The sequence below is a fragment of the Rhea pennata genome, chromosome 15 (assembly GCF_028389875.1).
Source record: "Rhea pennata isolate bPtePen1 chromosome 15, bPtePen1.pri, whole genome shotgun sequence".
Taxonomy (NCBI): domain Eukaryota; kingdom Metazoa; phylum Chordata; class Aves; order Rheiformes; family Rheidae; genus Rhea; species Rhea pennata.
Window position 1 is genome coordinate 19,771,832 of NC_084677.1, and position 15,847 is coordinate 19,787,678.

Here is a 15,847-nt window from a genome sequence, read left to right on the forward strand (position 1 = left end):
ATGCACAGTGGGCAGACAAGAGACAACGGTAATACCTTTAAATGAGAGGTTCAGAGTGGGTGTAAGGAAAACCTTCACCATGAGGATAGCCAAGCATTGAAACGGGTTGTTCAGAGAGATTGTGCATTTCTATCCTTGAAGATTTTCAAGACCAGACTGGATAAAGCCCTGAGCAACCTGGACTGAATTCACAGCTGACCCTGCTTTGAGTCAGAGGTTTGTCTAAATTACCTGAGGTCCCTTTCAGCTTGAATTATCCAGTGATCCTGTGTCATGCTTACAGTGGCTGTAACACATCAATACTAAGGAGCATTCTTCAGTTAGAGAAACATGAATGTGAGTACTTGTAGTTAATGTCAGGGTATGGTTGCTGACCCCAGCTAAACATACGTTCTACTCAGTACCCTATCTATGATAGCCAGTGCCAGATGCATAGAGAAGAGTGTGAGAACAGTAATATTTCTCCAGTATTCTTTTGCAGCTTCTAATGTCCTGGGCCTCAAGGACTTTGTGAGCTACAGATAGTATCTCTTGTCATTTAGTAGTCTTAAATTGATTTTTTTTTCTTCTGGAAATTCTAGATGGATTTTATTTTGTTAAAACTTCTAGTGTCCAGGGCATCCCACAAGAATTTTTTACTTTATTGTTTAAATAACCTATAAAGCAACTAAAGAGAATTTTACATCAATCACCACAGATACATATAATACATATAAAATTGTGACTGACATGAAAAAGATATGAAACAATTAATTATTCATGGTTTTACAATGAAGGCAACTACAAGAGCGTAAAATGAGAGTATTAATTTTTCCTTCCTGTCAATATAGTATGATACTTAGTAAGCAAGCATCTAGTAGTCATTGAGAGGAATTTGCACTTAGTTGCATGGCCACTTGCAATTTGCAGGTTTCCCTAAAGAATCCCTCAGAGTTGCTATCTCTTGGGTGTAACAGAACACATTCCTTCAGTGACAGTCTACTTCAGTGAGATGATTTAATTTCTGTTTCTGCTTGTGTTCTCTGGAAAGTGTCGCCATGTTTCTTGTAAACAGAGAAATTCATAGAACCTAATTCAGATGAAATAAATTTATTTTCCAGAGTTCTGCTATCTGTTCACTGGTAGATTTTTTTCCCCTTCCCTGTTCATCTCCCCCAAGTAGCTGAAATGCACTCAGGTGGGCAGCAGGAGAAACTGAATACCATGAAAGAGTTAATGCTTATATAGCCCTCTTTTTTGTTTGTTTTTTACAAGCAGAAGTTCGGTTATCACAATTTTCTGGGCCTCAGGTAGCACAGGGAAAAGTGTGTTCAGGAGTTACAGTTCTCCCTACCTATCATGTCCTCTGTTAACCATAGCAGTGTCTGGTTTACTGTTGCAATGTTATGATTTTATAAACTCATTGACAGTTTTGATATGTTACTTGGGACCAACCAGTTTCAGCTACTCTCTTCATAGATAACTCCACAGGAGATGCTTGCTTATGCTCTTTTTTTCATAGCCATTGAATAAGTTACAAGCTGTTGCAGGAGGACTTAAGAATAGTTGTTTTTTACTATTAAAACAAAATGGGGGGAAGGGGGAAGTAATGACCAATCTGGCCAATTCAGCAATTGAATTTTTTTTAATTAAAAAACTTTAAGCTCAAGTAGCTTCAGTCTCTAGCCTGCTTCCTGCAGGAAGGAAACTTACTTGCACTTCTTTATCTATGGCGCATATATCTTCATGCTACTATAACATCTTGCAGACAGCTTCTATTTTTTTATAAAGATGATTGCAAATTCAGAGATCTGTTGATGCTCCTCAGGATCCTGACTAATATTCTGATTGAACAAGTGTTCATCTCAAAAAGCAAGGGCCTTCATATTTACATGACTCCAATGACAGCTTAGTGATTTGGACATTAAAAGAAAAAGAAATTTACTCTGAATTGCTATGAATCTGTTATGAATCTGTTCCATTTGCATGGGCTTATATTAAATTACTATAGACTCCACCTGATTCTTGTACTAAATTTGGAATTCATCAGAGATGTGTGTGACCAGGCCTCAGCATTGTGTAGTTTTGCAGTGGCAACTGCCCTTAAACTTGCAGCTGAGACAGGTGGTTTTACAAATGTAGGCAAACTCTGCCTTTAGGCCCTCCAGTTATTGCTCCACTCTTTAAAAGTAGTGAAAATGTACTTGATTCATAGACAACTTTCAGTTCTTCTCAGAATAGTGTCTGTTCTCTAATGGCAGAATTACAATCTTTGTGCTTAGATAAGTATGTTGTCCTGCTCACCTTCTAGATGGCTGATATGTGCTTTGCTTGGATTTGTTTCTACCTATACACGAGGCTTCCCTTAGAAGAAGAAGGAGCTCTCATAAGAGAATTACGAGTATTTGACTAAATAGAGGCTTCATCTCTGGCAATCTGAAGTATTTGTTCAAGCTTAGAGTTAGGCTTGGACATTATGTCTGCCAGGTATATTGGCAATTATTTCTGCTTTGTAGCCTTCTCTTGAAAGCTCTTTGGTCGTCTTGGTTCTCCAATTTGAGAAGTTTAACTAATTTTTTTTTCTGTTTTGTTGTTACCTGAATTTGGTGCTTACATGTTCTGTGAATCTTTTTCCAGTTTTTATCTACCTTATATGCTTCTAATTCCTTTCTGTAGGACTTACTTACATTCCTTATTCCTATCACTTCCTCCCACAGATTAGATGAGATTCAAGCCCCTTATAGTATGTGTGGTGTTAATATGCACCCCTCTGTTCTCTTTCTTTCTTGTAATACCACTATTTTATCTTATTTTATTTTGTGGCTTACTAGTTAGGAAAAAATGAGACTATATGGTATACTCGAATGCGTTCAGTGAAAGGAAACCTAAGAGTACCAAAGGATTTTATGCTGGGGGGGGGGGGAATCTTTGATCCTGTATATTTACATAACACAGCTGCACAGTATGAATATGTAAATGTATGTAAAGGACAGGAAAGATCAAGTTTTACAAATGGGGATTCTTATGGCAGTGAGTTGTTTTATGAAAATAAAAAGATATCCATTTCCAAAATGCAGAAAGTTAGCAGTATATATCTGGTCTCTGGCTATTTATTAAATAATTAATTTTAAAAGTTACCATTTTCAGTAACTTTCACGGTAAACTTGATTGATGAAACTTGGCAACAAACATTAGAAAAGTTATGAACATTCTTGTCTGATTGCGCAGCTTTGAATATTAAAGGTGTATGCAGAAGAATTTCAAAAATTGTTTCTGTAAAGACAGCTTGTAATAGATTGACTGTTTATAGTGAAACTTTTAATTGATTAAATATTGTGAACTTCAGACATGTTTGTATGAGTTGTCCTTATTTAGAAAAGTAAAGGTACCTCTTACTACTGTACCAAGATTACATTTTTTTTTAATACTGGAAGAGTGTAATGGCATGCACTTCTGTTTTCACCTTGAAAAATCAGTTGACCTGGAAAGGGTCTTATTTAGAAGTTTTGTTTTTCCAAAATACCTAGTATCAGGTATGGAATACGATTTTGGAGTACTGTTATAATTGACTTTGCAAGGGGGCTAGGATAGAATGAGAGAAGTGGATTAGAAACAAGCCTTGTGTAGTGATTTTTTTTAATTGTTCTTGCATAATGCGGACATCTAACACTGTGTTGGAATGGCTACAAACCTAAAATGAGGGAGATCCCTCCCCCCAAATTTATTGTAATGTATTGTAACTAAGTTATTGCCTGAATTCGGGTAAGAGGATTTTTCAGAGTATCTTAGAAGTTGCCTTTTATAGAACTTCTCTCTTGAAAGACAATTTGTATTTCCTGAAAGATAATTTATATTCTTCTCAAAATATTTCCCTTTAAAATGTAGAGCTATTTAGTTAAAACTTTATCCCATGCTTCTGCTATTTGGAAATCTTTTATTCCCTTTCTTTAACTATTTTTCCTAACAAACAGTATATATCTAATAGCTGTCTTGCTTCTCACTTTTAATCTTTCACATAAATTTTGTTTTTAGATCTTTGCCATTTTTGTTATGAAAAAGTACAATGTGTGGCAATTGACTTCTTATGAATATACCTTTACTCTTTATTTATTTATTTAGCAATTTACTTTGGTTTATGTTAAAATCTTCAGAACTCTTCTGAAGACAAAATAAAATGTGAATTAATGATTACCCAATCAGGTTTATAGGTTTTTTAGCAAAACAAATGGTGTTATGCTGGACAGAATTTCTGCAGAGGTCTCACTGAAACTAGTATAATACAAGCACATGCTTAAATATTTTGTTGATTGGAGCCGTGATAGTTTATTTTGGGCAAGGAGAATGTTAAATACTGGAAGATCAAAATCGATGTTATTATATGTCTTTAATGAATGGCTACAGTGTATTTTCTCTCCTATCACAACAGGTTGTCTTGGCTCGAGAACTGGCAACTTCTAGAGAATATGCCAGTAAGTATTGACTCCTTCAACATAAATATTTTCTTAAGATACTGTATCAATAGAGTTATGTTATGAAATGTGCAAAAGTAAGATTTAGGATCTTTATGCCAATTTTATCGAACAAAAGGATTCCCAGATTTGCTTAGATGAACTTCATTTGGTTGCTGCTCCTCTGCATTTTCACTCTGTCTTTTTCATTAAGTTAAAATTCTGGAAAAACGTCATATCATAAAAGAAAACAAGGTACCATATGTGACGCGTGAGAGAGATGTAATGTCCCGTCTGGATCACCCCTTTTTTGTGAAACTCTACTTCACCTTTCAGGATGATGAAAAGCTCTGTATCCTTTGAATTTAAGTATTTGTTACTACGCTTTCTTAAAAATAATAATCTCCAATTTTGATTCCTTTAAACAGCAGCTAACAAATGATGAAAATCAGATATTTAAAATATTTGGACACAAATGTTTGAGATGCAGTTTTTTCAGCCATGCTTTTAATAATAAAAATTTAAGTGAATAGAATGAGTGTGCCCCCTCAAAGAGAAGTGGGAATGGTGGGGGTGGGAAAAGCTGAATAGAAATTATTGTTCACATAAATTCTAAGGGAAAAATTGCAAAAGTTCATGTTAAAAAAAATGGTAGTTTTTCCGGGGATGCATGTGAAATGTTTTACTTTTGATATAAATTAAAATACCAAAATTCTTATATTTAAGATAGGAGTAACCAGCTATATTTACTATTATTTCTCATTTAAGCAATTAGGTCTGTTATAGGGTTTCTTATGTATAAGTGCTTGTAGAACAATCTGAATGACAGAACACTGAAAACCTGTTTGAGCAACTGTTCCCAAGTCTTTGCCCCAGCAGTAACTGCGAAGTGCAATTTCTTCTTGAAAGCTCATTGGTTTGCAGTCAGTTTGGTTGGAGCATTTTTGTTTTTTTGCTGTGAAGGAATTGTCAGTAATGTGATTTTCCTCCTAAATATCCTGCTTAGAAGTGGTTTTGATAAGGGTAAAAGGATAGATCAGACCGTAAGTAGCTGGTGTTGAGTATTTTGTGTGTGGGTTGGTTTTTTTTGGTTGATTGGGTTTTTTTCGCACAGGCAGCTAACTGTGCTAACAGAATTTGTGTCAGTGTCTGTGTGTGTGTGTATGCATGCACTGACAGGACTTAAACGGGTTGTCTTCTGCAATGTAGACTTTTACTTATTGTATACAAGACTAACTTTTTGTAATCTTCCAGATGAATGGCAATAATAAGCTTAGATTGAATGTTCATTATGACTGTAAATGGTTTTCTTTGTAGTCAATTATTTGTACAATTTAAATCAAATATTCAGATGACTGTCTCTGGGAAAATTATAGTTTTAACTCCTATTTAGTCTTTGTTATACTTATGAAATTAGGACCTGTGTCCTGTGTTTGGGATGCATTTAATAAGAACATGTTTTGGGTTATTAGTATGTAAAATTTCAAATTAATGAGCTTCTTCCCTATTGCTCATTTCTTTTTGTTCATTATTTTCATTGTCTTCAGAATAAGGTGTGGGATTTTTTGTTGTAAAATGTCCTAGTGATAGACCTTAACTTCTTGCGTTCAGATTTTGGGCTTAGCTATGCCAAAAATGGAGAGCTTCTAAAGTATATACGCAAAATTGGCTCATTCGATGAGACCTGTACCAGGTTTTATACTGCTGAAATTGTGTCAGCCCTGGAGTATTTGCATGGGAAGGGAATTATTCACAGGTAATACACAAAATTAAGACCAATGTGCTTTTGATTATGCACAAGGTATTTTTCTAGAGATGTTCTTAATGAAACCTAAGCCAAACATGGACTTTGTGAAAGCTAATAGGAACATAATGGTGTTTCATTAGTGGTAGTACTGTTAAGATAACACGGAGAGCTAAACAAAGCAAAGTTTAGGAGGAGGGCTGATCTCCATTACTAGACCAACTGATCTAGCTGGAAAAATAGGAAAACTTTCTGACATAGGACTTGCATTCCCAAAAGCTTCTCTGTCTTTTTCAAACTAGATGATCTGAAAATGAGGTTGGCTTTTTGGTTAACCTTTTTTCTTTTTTTTTCCCCTATGATATTACGTAGCAAAACCAACTAAATTTCTGTTTGTGCGTGAATTAGTGTTTAGCACTTCATTGGTAAAAGTAAATTGATGTAAGCCAATTTTCACTGAGTGACTAATTTTAACCAATTTCACTGAGTGTCCAGCAGTTGGACAAGAACTAGGTAAATGGTGAAAATTAGCCGAAAGTTTTTAACAGGACTTTTCCAATTGTTCAATTATATTGATACTATTATCTGGATAAGCACATTTTGTCAATATTGAGTAAATGTAAATTAAAACTGTTTGCAATATTCAAATGAGCTTGTAAGTTTGAGAAGTACAAGCCACAGAACTAGCATTTGGGAAGAAATCTGTTGCATCTGTAGGTTTCTAAGCAGTTGTTCATGGAACAGTTGATGGTTGTCAAAAGCTGGTTAATCATAAATCTGATAGCATTTTTACTACTTCTAGTTATATTTAAAAAGACAAAATATTTTCCTATTATCTTTCTGTGATATCTGTTTCTTTCTGAGAATAGAATCTAAAGGGGCTGTGTATGGAAATCACTGAAAGTGTAAAATTTTCTAGTGGAATTTGAAATGGGACGTATGCTACAAAACAGTTCATGGATTCCCAGTTTCACTTTTATTGTACTATGTATGGGTTAGACTGAGAGAATGCTTCTAAAATCAATATTGCATGATCATCAGTCTTACTGAGCGTGTATTGGAAATCTTGTATAATACAAGAAGTGTGTTACACTTGCCTTTGTATGAAGATCACTATGAGAAGCTCAAAACAAGAGGGAAATGTGATCAGAAAACTCATTGTACAGTTTATTTAATTAGAAGACAAAAGCCCTAGTAGTGCCTGAAAGCTCTTGAGATTTTCTACTGCTTAAGGAAATATGACATCAGACAGAACCACCTTAAGATGAAAGACTGCTCTCAAAGACTTAGTATGGAGATAGATTATATGTGTATGTGTATAAATGTTTATGTAAAATTATGGGCACAGAAGTTCATGAAGTTCAATAAAGGGAAGTGTGAAGTCCTACACTTGGGTGGGGATAACCTCTTGTGCCAGTACAAGCTAGGGGCCAATCAGCTGGAGAGCAGTTTTGCAGAGAAGCGTCTGGCTGCCCAGGTTGTCAACAAGCTGAATGTGGCCCAGCACTGCGCTGCCTATAGCAAAGAAAACCAGTGGTATCCTGGGCTATGTTAGGAAGAGTGTTGCCAGCAGATTGAGGGGAAGTTATCGTTCCCCTCTACTCGGCACTCGCCAGGCCATATCCACAGTACTGTGTCCAGTTCTGGGCACCTCAGTGCCCAGAAAGACAACGTGGACCTGCTGAAGTAAGTCTAGTGAAGGCAATAATGTGATTAAGGAGCATATGAGGGGAGGCTGAGAGAGCTGAAGCTGTTTAGCTTGGAGAAGAGAAGGCTCAGGGAGGATCATCTGAGTGTGTGTAAATCCCTGATTGGGAGAGTGTAAAAAAGATGAAGCCAGACTCTTCTCAGTGGTGCCCAGTGACAGGACAAGAGGCAATGGGCACAAACTGAAACACAGAAAATTCTACCTGAACACAAGAAAACACTTCTTTACTATAAGAGTATTTGAACACTGGAACAGGTTGCCCAGAGAGGTTGCAGAGTCTTCATCCTTGGAGATATTCAAAACCCAACTGGACACAGCCCTGAGCAGCCTGCTATAGTTGCCCCTGCTTGAGCAGGAGTGTTGATCCGGATGATCTCCAGAGGTCCTTTCCAACTCCAACTGTTTTGTGATTCTATGATAAATATATATAAAAAATACACAGAACAAAACTGTTTAAAAGATGTTCTATTCATATGCTTTCTGCTGGTCTCAACCTCTTACAATAGGTATAGGAGAATGAACAGGATTATTTTTATGGTTTGGATATCTTAATTACTTCATTTCAACAGTTGTCTGTGCTGGTCCGTAGACTTTAAACCCCACTGCTAATTGCAACTGCACAACCCAATACTTTTTAATAACAGGAGACCATTTGATGTAATCTGAGGAAAATAATGCTGCACAGCACTCCATAGAAACAGCTTTGGACTCACAGTGATTTTTTCTTGATGGTGAACTAAAAACAGTAATACTCCACTCCCTACCCCAGCTTCTAAGTCTTTATAAACACCCCAGTATCCTTCTTAGGAAGGAAGGCTGTGGGCTTCTCTTGTCAATTGAGAAAACTTGGTATGAAGTAGTTAGTATTGTAACAGTGTAACCCAGTGCAATTTTTTAAATATATATTTAAATATATTTTTAATCTGTTATTATCTTTTTTTGCCAAGTGAGTCTCTGGACATCTAACTATATATTGTTACATGTGGGTATGTGAAACTGAGCTTTGGTTTTATGTGCCGCCAGAGGCAGTGATCATACAAATGGTATGTGTGCATTTGAAATACAGATTACGCATGGATTTTTAAATGACAAATGTAAATATGCCACTGTTAAGAGTGGAAGTGTGTTACAGTTTTCATCTATTCTAGACATTTAGTTTTGTTAGCTGCTTTTTTGCTCGTTTGACTTGAGTGAAGTTCTGTACTGTGTGTAAGTGGGTCTGGAATATCTTACTGCCATATCAGTCTATCAGAAATGATTTAAATTAAGGTTTGGGAGTAACTGATTTTTGGATTCTGTTGAACAAAACACAGTAATTCATTTTGTGATTAACTAACTATTCATTACATCAGGTCTTTTTAGAAGAAATGGAAGTGGAATGAGCTTTGCAAAATCTGTTAGCATCAGTCTGCATCTTGATAAGTACAAGTCAAGGAGAAGACAACAATGTTTTCAGAATGTGTTATTTATGATAGCATTATATGTATAAACCACCTAGTCTGTTTTGAAATATTAGTTTATATGCTATTTTTAATATAAAAATCTACCTTTTTCAGGGACCTTAAGCCAGAAAACATTCTGCTAAATGAAGACATGCACATTCAAATAACAGACTTTGGAACAGCAAAAGTACTATCTGCAGATAGCAGACAAGGTATGCAGTTATTCACTTGTCATGCGGCATAGCTAGTGGTCCCTCAGAATGTATGTAAAAATGAACTTATAAAATTATAACCTTTGAGTTAGTTGTTACCCCATAACCAACAAAAAAAATATTTAGGGATCTTAAAACAATTTTCACTCTGCTTCTTCTTAGATTATGTCAGAAGAATTAATATTTGTTTTAGTGGTATAGCCAAGTAAACTACCAATTATCAGAGAAGATACTTTCTTTGGAAGCTAAACTAGTCCAAACTACCTTTCTTTTGCAAGGCAGGAATGCAAACAAATAGTACGGCTCATCTGAAACAGCAAGCTGTTACTCTGTGCTTATGTATTTAAGCCCCAGTTAATATTGAAGTAGCTCAAATATAAAGGTTAGGAATTTTTGTTTCCTTTGTTAACTTCAGTGAATTCATGCTGCAAATCGTGTCTGAAAGAAGCACAAGACTGAACTGCTTTTCATTCACCAAATCTGATTTCTGTTGAATAATATGTAGTAAAAATGGAGAGCAGATTTAGAAGGGACGCGAACTAGCAGCATCTGTTGCTATCCTTTGACGCAATTTAAAGGAGATTATTCAACTAATTGACTCCTGCTCCTGAAAATTTAGGCAATGGGATAATATTGACATATTTGAAAGATAATATTCTTTATGATAAACTTGATTTTTTTTAACCAGTATGTAATTAGTAGATTTTTATTTTGCTTCTTTTTAATAAAAAAAGCCTAACTTCCTGAACTGTACATATCAGTGAGATAAATTGATTTGTCTTGTCCAAGTAGTTTTTGTGAATGGGAAGGGGAAAAAAAATTCTCTGTGGGTTCTTTATAAGATTACATAATTTTCAATATTTTTTCTTTCCCCGAAAGTAGGTATTTACTTAACTCTTTCAATTCTCTTCCCAGCACGGGCAAACTCATTTGTAGGGACAGCACAGTATGTTTCTCCAGAACTCTTGACAGAGAAATCTGCCTGTAAAAGGTGAGAACTCTCTATTGTGTCTGAGACTTGTACTGATTTCCATCAGGACACTATTAAATGGAAAAAATATTTAGTATTCCAAAGAAACAAGATGCTTTACTATAGAGTTCTTAAAAGATAGTTAAAATATCTTTTCGTAGCAAATATTACTCCTTGCCTTAGTTGAGTATTGCTCCTTATATGAGTGCTGGTTTTCTCAGTGGTTCTTCCCTTTTGGGGTCATACAGACAGGATTAGGTGCTTCCAGGAGAAGATGGTGTGTGCACTGAAAAGTTTAATTCTACTTCTTCCATTAACTACAACAACAAAAAAAACTGCTGTTCTATCCAAATAAAACAATCCTTTTAATTCTACTTCATATAAACTTGGGTTAATATGGAAAATCCTGATGTAAATGCATTAATGTCAAGGAATGAAGTGAAATTATGTAGAAATTATGCTAAATGGAAGATCTGTCTGCTTTGTTCATGCTATGTTCTAACTAGCAGATGCTTAAATTGTTTGTGCATAGTCTACAGGCTTATTATAGAAAAATATTAACTTCTATATATATGTATGTTTATGTATGTATGTATATATATTTTCTGTCTTTCGTTCAAAGCTCTGACCTCTGGGCTCTGGGATGTATAATATATCAGCTTGTAGCTGGATTGCCTCCATTTAGAGCTGGGTAAGAGACTTAAGTTACCTGAATACATTGACTTGTTTTTATTTTTACCTTACTCCCAGTTCTGAAGTATAACTTACTGTAGTGTATTTTCAGTGTTACTGACATGTCTGCTTTTACTTGTGTATTTATTTAGATTTCCTTTCTGAAGTCATAAAGATGCTAAGACAAGTATAGCTAGAGTTCCTGAGAGAGAGTGCTAAATTTATCCTAGGATTCCCTGCGTAGTTTATATCCTTAAGGAATCTGTCTTCATGAAGAGAATATGAGGCTCCCTATATTGAGCCATTTGAAATTTTCCCGTTATTATTCAAGCATCCAGTGCTTACCAGATCATACGTAGAAGACTATTTCCCCTTAAGTATGCCAGAGGGATTTATGGGAACTTGACTTTTAGCTTGTAGATCTCCCATTTAATATTTATCCATCTTGCACACTGCTAAGATGAAAGAATCATGTTGGAGACTCAAGAGAACTAATGAGAGAACTAAGGGAGAACTAATAACTAGAGCTATTTCTTTCTCTTTTGCAGAAATGAATATCTTATATTCCAGAAGATAATAAAGTTGGAATATGACTTTCCAGAAAAATTTTTTCCCAAGGCAAAAGACCTTGTAGAAAAGCTATTGGTAAATACTTGCTCTCGTTAAATGACTTGATGACATTGAGAACATTCAATATATCATGTAGTTCTTTTTTCCTGAAGGTTTTATTGACTCTATCACAAACTTTGTAGGAAGAACAACTTTGAGCATTACTGACTGCATAGAGGAGTTGATACCTGTTATTAAACAGCACTTAAAGATTTTTTTATCTGAATTCTAAAGTTTAGACAGGAAGTATATCTCAGGCAAGTGGAAGCAAATGGTTTGAAATACTGTTCAGTACATACAAAATTTGAGATTTAGATATTCAGGTTTACGTGGTACTCAGGTTAATTCTTCACAAGTTGCATAACGTATTATTTCCTTGAAAATAGCGTTCTGTTTATCACGAGAGATGTTATTTGTTAAAATACGAACCAACTTGCCTTGCATTTTAGAGCACTTAGTTCATATCTCATTATCATATCAGCCAAATAGTTATTGTCTATGTGAATGTTTGTCAGAAAAGGGGGAAAAAAGGAGAGGGGACAAAAAAAAGTCTTAATAGTGAGATACAGCAGTGATACTAAAATGAATGTGAAGAAAACATTTCCATTGGTTTTAGGCTTCTTGAAGCTGGATAGTGTGGTATATTAGCATGGGAAAAAAAAAAACTGTGACTTGCATCTGTGGATAGCAATGAGTACAGCCCTTGTAAAGGGTTCCTGTGTCCAGGCCAGCTCTGTTGCCAGAGTGTGCCCACTGAGTAGTGAGATCCAGGTTGTGTCAACATCCTGAGAACTGTGCTGTTTTAAGGTGCTTGAGAGATTGGTCTTTGGCACCACCTACAGCTGCAACAGCTGTCTTGCATCATCAGAATGTAATGCTGGACTGTGCTTAAAGGAATACTCCCATCAGGCTGCCTGTGTATGTTGGCTTCGTTTTGTTTCAGTCTTTATGAACGAAACAAAGCCAAAAAATTGTGTGGCCCCAAAAAAGCACTCCTTTTCCAGCTGTGCAGGCTTATCTAGTACAGAATGGTGCAAGCAAGACATACTAACAAGTAACATCTTGTATTTTAATCAGTCTCCTCATATTCCAGACATGTATGTTTAAGGGAGTAAGACCAACTGGTTTTAAGAGTTTCTACATGTAGCAGTACAAATGTGAATGGTCCTCGGCCCTTGTTCAAGAGTTTAATGTGACTTTTGAAAGGTTTTTTCATTTTATACACATTAATTACCTTCATTTTAATTTATTCAGGTTCTGGACGCTACCAATAGATTAGGATGTGAAGAAATGGGAGGGTATGGACCTCTTAAGGCTCATCCCTTTTTTGAATCCATTGTATGGGAGAACCTACATCTTCAGACCCCGCCAAAACTCACAGCATACTTACCTGCCATGTCAGAGGATGATGAAGACTGTTACGGAAATGTATGTTTGTCTTTTGCTATAATCAGCTCTGATGCTGCTTGAGATTGTTATACAGCATAATTACTGCTTTATCAAACGTTTGTATTAAAACTACTGCTGGTTGTATTTTAATGAACAGACTTCATTAACAGAATTTAATAAACAATTAATGGGCAAAAGTTGAACTACTCAACACTTTTCTGATTAAGCTGTTACTTGGAAGACATTCTGGTTTGCTTGCTTTTGGCCAAGCAAGCTTTTTGTGAGAAGTGCCTGTCATCTATAGAGTAGGCTGCCTTTGTGTCCAGAAGTGTGCTGAACCAAAGTCTTAAACTAAAAGCAACTGTAATTGTTCATAGCAAAAGAAACTTAAGCAAGCAAGCAACACTAATTTCCAATTTTTCCCTCCTTTAGTATGACAATCTCCTGAGTCAGTTTGGTTGCATGCAAGTTTCTGGTTCTGCCTCTTCCCATTCCCTGTCTGCCCCAGAGACGAGTCCCCCACAGACATCAGGAGGCAATATTGAACAGTATATTCATGATCTTGACAACAATTCCTTTGAGCTGGACCTACAGTTTTCTGAAGATGAAAAAAGGTTACTTCTGGCAAAACAGGCTGGTGGAAATCCTTGGTAAGCTCTTTTGAGTATAGTTATTTGTTATTTGCATTGAAGTAAGGAATCAAGGAGAAAGTTATTTTGATTCAAATTAATTTTTGTGAAACTTAGTATCTTCAAGTGAAGAAGTCTGCACCTCTACAGAGTCCTAGAACTAGCTAGATTCCTTCGTTCTCATAGTTGATACAAGTTTTTTGAATTATACTGTTCTGTTGATACCTAACCAAAATACTTTCCAAACGTGCTCGGTAGCATTTCTCTTCACTTTTGAGAAGAGTTTCTCAGTTGTGACTTTCCTGACAGATTCTAGAAAATAACTGTTCAGGATGGAATAAGGAAGAGGCCAAAACTCATCTATTACAGTTGTTCATGACTCTGAGAAAAGGAGACCACTAGAGAAAAATGGAAAATTACTAAGTTAAAATAATGGTGACTGTTCTGTGGAAGAATTACTTGTGTAATAATAGTTATTTTTCTTTCTTTTAAGGCATCAGTTTGTAGAAAATAACTTAATCCTAAAAATGGGCCCCGTAGACAAAAGAAAGGTAAGGTTTTTTCTTTTTTTTTCTTAATCCCACGTAGCAAAAATGTTGTTGTGACTTTCTTGCACATTTGCAGCATGGATGAGGAATCTATTTTAAAACTTCCTTATTTAATCTAATTGTGTTGAACTCATTTATTTTTATAGAAGATGTAGTGCTTTCCTTTAGAGATTTTTTCTTTAATTTTGTGGTATGCTCTTTTTTAAGAAAGGCAGAAAGTGAATGTGCTATTGATGCTTTCATTTCAAAACTACAGTAAATTTTCTTTCCCTCTCCTTCTGTTTATCTGATGGTCCAGTAAATACTTTATCTTGATGCATGTCTGCATGTGGATTGAGACACTAATATTTGGAGCTAAAATATAAGCCCATGTTGTTCTGAACTGTCATTCTTTTTTCCTGGATCTTATTAGTGCCTACATCCTGACAGAGAGAGAGGAGGTGGCATTAGAACAGCCTTAAAAATTAACAGTAACATAGTACGTAGGAGCAACGATAGTCTTAGTTTCTGTCAGCTTTACAGGAAAGTAGATTGTCTTCCATCTAAGTTATTAGCTCTTTACTCCTTATTTTCTGCAGAAAACCATTACTACTTAAAATACTGCTTGTGTTTTGCCATATGGTATTAATGCACCGAGACACAGAGAAAAAGAGGAGTGAGGTCATATATGTAAAGTAAAAGAAATTCCACAGTCAAATTATCTTCCAACTGAGCTGTTTTAATTCTACTTCCATTAAGTTCAGAAGTTTACATCCCCATCTTCCCCTGCCCTCCCTCCCAAGCAAAAAGTCTGTGTTTTGCCAACTAGAGCATGTTAATTTTGCTGTTTTACAGTCTATAGGTCTTCGTCATTAAATAACTGATGATCTCACGGTAACCCTCATTTCAGTATAGTTGTAGAGACCCCACAGACTAAAAACAGATCTGAGAGTTTTAAGTAGTTTTATCATTTAACTTTATGCATTTTGTATTGCTACTTCTACTTCTCTTGTTAGGGATTGTTTGCACGTCGACGCCAGTTGCTGCTTACAGAAGGGCCTCATCTCTATTATGTGGATCCCGTCAACAAAGTTCTAAAAGGAGAAATTCCGTGGTCTTTAGAGTTGCGCCCAGAAGCCAAGAATTTTAAGACATTTTTTGTTCACACAGTAAGTGACTTTTTCTTTCTTTCCTTTTTTTTTTTTTTTTTTTTTTTTTTACAAGTTACACTAAGATTCTAGGAAAACTATTGTGAATTGTTAGAAAGAATAAAGAATTTTTTTTCCAGAAAAGATTTAATTCCTTAAATATAGTCATTAATTGTAAGATTACTTTTGACTGTAGGTTACTAGCCTTAATAGCTTAACAAAAAAAAAGAATATGTCTTTTCTTGAAATAAATTTTAAGATTTATATAAGTATAAATACAATACAAATAGATTTTGTGGTCTGAAAAGAAGTACTTAAGAATGACTTTTGATATATAGCACTTCTTGTGTAGAGTGGCTCACAAGTAGTA

The 15,847-nt window shown here is 35.4% G+C and overlaps 1 protein-coding gene across 2 annotated transcripts in view; it reads left to right on the forward strand.

Moving 5' to 3' along the window:
* Positions 1-15,847, forward strand: part of PDPK1 (3-phosphoinositide dependent protein kinase 1) — a 38,019-nt gene that overhangs the window by 16,974 nt on the left and 5,198 nt on the right. For both annotated transcript variants that reach the window (XM_062588348.1, XM_062588350.1), the window contains 11 exons: positions 4,406-4,448; positions 4,642-4,779; positions 6,039-6,183; positions 9,436-9,533; positions 10,449-10,524; positions 11,126-11,194; positions 11,724-11,820; positions 13,039-13,212; positions 13,606-13,823; positions 14,296-14,353; positions 15,346-15,498. In XM_062588348.1, coding sequence (XP_062444332.1) covers positions 4,406-4,448; positions 4,642-4,779; positions 6,039-6,183; positions 9,436-9,533; positions 10,449-10,524; positions 11,126-11,194; positions 11,724-11,820; positions 13,039-13,212; positions 13,606-13,823; positions 14,296-14,353; positions 15,346-15,498 — 1,269 coding nt within the window. The remainder of the gene's footprint in view (positions 1-4,405; positions 4,449-4,641; positions 4,780-6,038; positions 6,184-9,435; positions 9,534-10,448; positions 10,525-11,125; positions 11,195-11,723; positions 11,821-13,038; positions 13,213-13,605; positions 13,824-14,295; positions 14,354-15,345; positions 15,499-15,847) is intronic.